Source organism: Galeopterus variegatus, unplaced genomic scaffold (assembly GCF_000696425.1).
Source record: "Galeopterus variegatus unplaced genomic scaffold, G_variegatus-3.0.2 Scaffold25509, whole genome shotgun sequence".
Classification (NCBI taxonomy): Eukaryota; Metazoa; Chordata; class Mammalia; order Dermoptera; family Cynocephalidae; genus Galeopterus; species Galeopterus variegatus.
Genome location: NW_007751620.1, coordinates 1 through 6,933, shown reverse-complemented (window position 1 = coordinate 6,933; position 6,933 = coordinate 1). Strand labels below are relative to the sequence as shown.

At 37.1% G+C, this 6,933-nt stretch overlaps 1 protein-coding gene across 1 annotated transcript in view; it reads right to left on the bottom strand.

Annotated features, from left to right (window-relative positions):
• LOC103583668 (sorbin and SH3 domain-containing protein 2-like) overlaps positions 1-6,294 on the bottom strand; it is a 7,714-nt gene extending 1,420 nt beyond the window's left edge. Inside the window, 3 exon segments of the mRNA XM_008564929.1 lie at positions 63-862; positions 3,191-3,378; positions 6,191-6,294. Of these exon segments, the coding sequence (XP_008563151.1) occupies positions 63-862; positions 3,191-3,378; positions 6,191-6,294 (1,092 nt within the window).
• Between the last annotated feature and the right edge of the window lie 639 nt (positions 6,295-6,933).

Here is a 6,933-nt window from a genome sequence, read left to right as displayed (position 1 = left end):
GAAAATTCCGTATGAGTTCTCGGTTGCTCTTCACTGGTGACCTCAATCTGAATTGGCACCAAGGTTTTAGACGTGCAGCTTCTTTGTACCTGAGAAGGATGTCTGCTTTGATTTTCCTCCTCCAGCAAAGACTCAATGGAAAATCGCCTCTTGGGACATAAACCATTTTGTTGTGGTTCTAGAGTTATGGGAGATAACATTTCATCTCCTAAATTTGGCATGGATTTGGACTTTTGAATCAACTTTTCAAATTCAGAAATGCGGGTGGGGACCATGTCCCTGGGCACCTCCTCCGTGGAGGACTGGCTCCACCCGTGAAGCAGCCGCTTGTGCTGCTGCTCTTTTTCATATTGCATTATTCTCGACTTTACGGAACAAATCACCTCTGAATTCATCAGATCCTTGCGGTTAATGTGGTGCATTTTCTTGTACATTTTTAGGAAGCCTGGGGCGTTGTGGGCCCTGTGTCTGATCCTTGATCTGCCATTGCTGCGAACCTCCTGGATGTAGGGGGAAGCCCACGTGACGGGGCAGCTGTCTTTGGAGTCCTCTTCACATAACAGGGAGCCCATGCTTTCTGACTTGGTTTTTGGGTCAGGTAAGCTATCGCAGTCATCATTGAGGAGATCATCACAGCTACGGGATTTGATTTTGGGGGAAACTGTTTCTTCAGTGCTGCTCCAGATCTCTGCATTTTGCCGGGCCATTTGCCAGCCGTTCTTGAAAGTAATGGCCCTCTGTGAGTCCCGGGGGACGTCCAAATGCTGTCTATAAGTGCTACAGCAATCTACCTCACTGGAAGGGTTGCCGTTGAACCCTGAGTAACTGCAAAGGGACTGACACATTTTGCTATCATCCCCACCTTTTAATCCAGGGCAGCATGGTAGAAGAGAGACATTTGGAGAAGTTAAAAGGCTCACAAAGAGGAGAGCGTGTCAGCAAGCATCAGACAGCACAGCAAAGAGAGAGCAGTTAGTGTGGTCTCATCTAGACACTGATTAACACATGTAGCTTCAACTTCAGAGGAAAAACTTGAATTCTACAGCCAGATAATACTTTTTCAATGAATGTAGCTTTGCAGATATTAGAGTGAACAAAACCATGTACAACAAGTAATTAGTGTAGCTAATATTTCTATTGAATACTTTGTACATTTTTCTGCCAATACGGTATGCCAAAAACACATCAATACCTCTTAAGCTAATTGCACCTAGTAGAATTTAAACATTTAACAATTAATGCCAAAAGTATTCTAGACTTAATCAACTTTTTGTGTCTCATTTGATTTATAATAATCTACATACATAAAGAGTAATTTATAAATTTACATTTAATTAATACTCCCATAACTATATCAAATAATTTTTTTATGAGCATTGGATAGAAAAAAACTATGAGACAAAGTATTTTCCAAAGCTGCAAAATCAAAATGCTGTGAACTACTGTGTTAGTATTTTTACAAGAAAAAAAATAACTAGGGCATCTTTAAATAAACTGATTTACCTCTCTAATTGCTCTATCTTCAACCTCTTATTAGGCACATTGTTTTCATAAAAATAACTGGATAGAATGTAAAACTTCCATCAGAGGTAAATGCATTGTGCCTTTTTCCCAAGGAAGGTTTTTTTTTTTTTTTTTTTTTTTTGCAATTTGATAATAGAGACCTAAATTAGACCTCAATTTGAAATATTTATGAAAATATTCTTTTCTTTTGCTTTGCTGAATTAACTGATAAATGAGAGGCCAAGTTACATCTAACGGGACATTTTCTTCTTAGAGATAAAACCTAGTGGAGGAAAAGATCTCTACTGACAACTCATGCCTTACAATCTCCCTCAAATTTTCCAAAGTAGGCAAGCACATTAAATAGATATGTACTGTTTGGGAAAGGAAGTTGATTAAACACTCCCTACGAATCTAAATTCATCAGAATCCTTTAACTTTTGGGTAGTATCCAGCAATAATAAATCAATGGCATTTTATGACCTACTTGTTACCTTAAGACGTTTGTTTGCATAAATGAGTAGAATCTGCTAAAGGCATATCTGTCAATCGGAGGAAAGGTGTAATGAATGAGGCTCCCTCTGAATCATCCAGTTAATATTTGCAGCTTTCTCAGGCCTATTGCCGACCCAGAGTCCAACCATCAGGACCAGTTTACCTTGTGCATACAAATCAGCTACCACTTAGCTTTTACTACCATGTGACAACACCTTCAGTGTCCAAATTTGCTACGTGTGGCTGCATCTGTCCTATTTTACGGAGACTTCTGTTAGAGCTCATTTTCTTCATGCATTTCAAACTCCTTCTCTCTTCTGTTCCAACCTCAAGAGATTGGAGGAGATTAGGGGCCCCAGACTTGGTACAGCCCTAGGTTCCTTTGGATACCAGTTCGGTCCTCACTCTCCATCTCAGAAATGTCCTGTCCCCAAGGCAGTGCGGCACTAAATGGTCTTCCAGAGACCTGAAGGAGTGACTTACTCCTTTTCAACACTCAGCTCACTAATTGGAGCCATCTGGAAAAATGGCTTGGTGATTTCTAAATTTTATAATTATGGTTTGAAACCAGTTAGTTCTTACCATGAACTGTGTTAATTGCCTACCATGTTGCATGGCAGGAAGTGGATACTCTATTGTATATACGAAGGTTGTCCAAAATATAGGGCAAATGATCAAAGAATTTAATTGGTTAGGCATTATTATTTATTTAGAATTATTTATCTAGAATTAAATAATTAAAAAAAGAAAACTAATGTATGTTTTAGACAATAATTCCCTCTTGCTGCTTGTAATTCCTATTCTATAAATTTGATAAATTTGCTAGCTGTAGTAACATTAGAAAATTTTGACTATATGTAAATGTTTATAAATGTCACCTTTTTATAGCCTGACAATAAATTATTTGATATTTTGAATTCATTAAAGAACAAACAAACAAATGATTTATTTTGTGGGGAAAAAGGCATTAACAGATGCTGGTCAGAGTCTTTGAAGCCACTCAAGAGGCTTGATAGCCTGAATCAGTCTGGGTAGGAAGAAAGCTATCACTGTGGAATTATGTTTTATTCAAGACACTGTAGGTAAAAGCTAGTGCTTATCACTACCACCGAACCAGCTCTCACGGGGTACTCTAGGATACCATAGCAACTTAAACTAGCAAATTGTCTGCATATCCGTTATTATTACTCACCTTTTGCTCTCGATGGGGAAGAAGGGGAGGAACTAATGAAAGACTTTGCAAGGGTGGTGCTTGATCCTGGGAGGTCTGCTCGGCCTGGGCTAGTCCTGCTTACACTTTGATCCCCCAAACTCCTGGGCGGACCCACTGCAGGCTCACTCTTCCTCCGCTTCCTAAAGTCACTGGCCATGCTTGCAGAACTGAAAGAAGGAATCAGCATTGGTTTGTTTGGTATTGGAAGAGGTTAACATGTGCGCCAGAAAGCCTGGTGGAATGCGCTAGTGACAATGGTATACCTCCTAACCCCCCACCCCAAACTGCATTGGTGGGGAGTCGTTCCTTGACATTAAACATGATTTCTTTATAATCATCTTTTAAGAAAATTAATAGACTATTTTTAGAGCAGTTTTAAAAGACTATTTTTAGAGCAGTTTTAGTTTACAGAAAAATTAAATGGGAAATATGGAGAGTTCTCTTGTACTTCCTTTCTTCTTACAACAATTTCCCCTATTATTTACATCTTCTACTAGGATGGATCATTTGTTACAATCGGTGAGCCCACTTTGACAATCATTCTCTCCCAAAGTCCATAGTTTACATTAGGGTTCATGCTTGGTGTTGCACATTCTGTGGGTTTTGAGGTCATTGCTGTATCACATAGAACAGTTTCAATGCCATAAAAACCTCTGTCCTCCACCTGTCACCCTCCCTTCCTCCCCTTAAACACCTGGCCACCACTGATCTTTTTACTGTCCAGCCTTTTCCAGAATGTCATGGTTGGAATCCTACAGTATGTAGGTGTTTCCGATTGGCTTCTTTCACTTCGCAGTTTGCTTTTAAGTTTTCTCTATGTCTTTTCACGGTTTGATAGCTCATTTCTTTTTATTGCTAAATAACATTCCACTATAGGGATAGACCACAGTTTGTTTATCCATTCACCTGTTGAAGGACATCTTGCTTGCTTCCAAGTTTTAGCGATTATGAATAAAGCTGTTATGTATTCATGACATTTTGTGTCGATATGTACATTTACCATCATCTTTTAAAGTTAAAGTTCTCCTATTCGTGTACTATGGTGTGGCTGACAATTCAGTGTTACAATTTGTTTCTTTTCTCTATAAAGGAACTTCCAATAACATGAATATATCTGGGGCTGGGGATGTAGCACCAACATGGAGGAAAGGGCTGAAGGCAAATTTCTCTCACCTCAATGCTTGCCTACAGCTTTTCCTAATCTCAGCTCTGAAAAACTTTACACCGGAATCACAACATTTTCTATTTAAATAATGAATGATCAATAATCTGGTTGACAAATAAATTATTAGATTCCTTTCATTCAGTTGTATAAAATGGGGTCAACGGTCTAGAATGGCAGGGAGTTTTTAAATCTTGGTTTTGAGTCTGAGTATAGGATTAATTAAGATGAACTCTAGTAAATGAAAGGACACAACACACTGTCTGTCAAATTACTGGATAAGATTATGGAAACAACAGTGACAGGAGCAACAGCAACAGCACCAGCTCCTATGAGCCCAGCAGGGTGCGATGTGCTATATTTACATTATTGTCTTGTGTACCCTGCACAGCAAACCAATGAGGTGTGTGCTGCTATCACAGTTTTACAAGTGAGTAAATGGAACACACATACCTGGGAAGCACAGGACTGGAGGATGCCCTGTCTCCTAGACTTGTTTTTGTTGTGACTATCCTGTCAACATGAGGGTCTGTGTGTCTTTACAGAGAGCCTTGAGGTCAGATAAAAACTCTAAAATTCAAACCTTTTATGTGCATTTAAAGATTTAAAAGATAATAAAGGAGGAGCTCAGAGCGCTCCTTTCTTAGCGATATTAGTGTAGTTGGACGGCACTCATGAACCCAGTTTATGAAGGACTCAATTCACAAAACTTTCTACTTATGTTGATAGAAATCTATAGAAAGGAAAATTAATGTCATATGAATATTTGTTGTTGATGATATAATATTTCTGGGAGTTTGTATTGTTCAACAGTACTGTTGAACTATGTCCAAATTTTGGTAATAGTTTAAATAAATTCTAAATAAATTTTGGTGATATTTTAAAGTAAGCGTTATATTTAAAGCTTACTAACAGAATTTACCTTGGGCAGACTCTTAGGGGATTAGACTTAGTGGTTACAGGCTATTTTGGTTTAATTTTGTTTTGTCTCTGTTCCTTGTCAACTGTGTAAACTTGGTAAGTTATTGAGCCTAAGTGTCAGTTTCCTCAGAGATAAAATGAAGACAATAGTATTTAACTCACAGTGTTGTCAAGGATGGAATATGTACTTAGAATACCTGGTATGCACAGTGGGGCGTTGGACTTGCAGAGAGATAGAACATACCTAGGGATACAAAGTGCATTGGGGAAAGGGGTATGGGGAAGGGGGTAGAGGATAATGGGGGCATAATTGGGTGGGGGACAGGGGGTATAATCACAATTTGTGGTAATGGGCATGCTGCCAGTATGGATCCAGCCATCACATCTTAGGCATGAGTGGTGACAATTTGCTCTGTACTCCATGAATATTCATGACCAAAAAAGAATGCTTGGTATGTAGTAAGCTTTCATTCATTGGTAGTAATAGCATTTCTGATTTGTGTGGTCAGAGTATAATGAACAAATATGTGTACAACACTTTATAATTGACAATTTTTTCCAAATATATTATCAAAATGGTTACTTAACAACATTGAAAATTATTTATTTATAAACCCCACCTAAAGAAAAGAAAACTGGGTGTAGTGGAGACAGGGAAGGGAAGAATACCTCAGTCTGTAAAATAATCCAGAATTATTTTGCTTAATTTTTATAAATTCTTGTAGTTGACTAAATAAAATGAAGGAACAAAATAAAACAACTTTATGAGGCATGGTACTTAGAATAAAAATGAGTTATACATAATCCTCATTACTATTTTGTTGAATAATATTACTACTGAAAAATAAACCACTGGTATAGAATATTCTGGTTGCATAATATAATGAGATTCTTACCTACTGGGTCTTTCCAGGCTTCTGTCTATAGAGGACTGATACAAGGAGGCCTGTTAAGATAGATCAACAGTTCCATGAAAATTTTTGTCATGGCAAAATTTCATTGGTCTGTCTTCATTAAATTAGATATTCTAAAAAAAATTATAAAAATTGAGATCAAAAGTACCATTTATTATAATTACAAAAATGTCTTCCCAAAGAGAAATCATGCAACCTGATCTTGTTCCTGTCTACCTTCTCTTCTGATATACATTTCTGTATTACATTTCTCTGTGTAACTCAAATTATCTACAAATATTGCATGGGGGAAGAGAAATGAATAATATTTCCTCACAAATACTGAATAAAGAGCTAAAGTTATTCTACAGCTTTAACTTCAGAATCTTGCCTATTGACTGTAAATTGAAATTTTCTACATAAAGAAATGGTTTGATGTTTAGAAAAATATTTACAGTCATCATCCAATCCTCATAAAACATAGCCTTCCTTACAATTTTTCTCTCATTGTTGCCAGGTGTTATCTTTAAAACATAAAATATAAGCAGACCTTGAGATATCCTTCATCTGTCAACATAGACATGATATTTCAGTAAAACCCACATAATTTGATTTGAAGTTAAACTAAACTACATGGTACTTCAATCAGGTATAGATATCTTTCCAATTAAGTGAGTTCAGGGTAAGATTAAAATAAATGATCTAATAAATCAAAATATAACCTTTTTTTTTAAAAAAAAAATTGG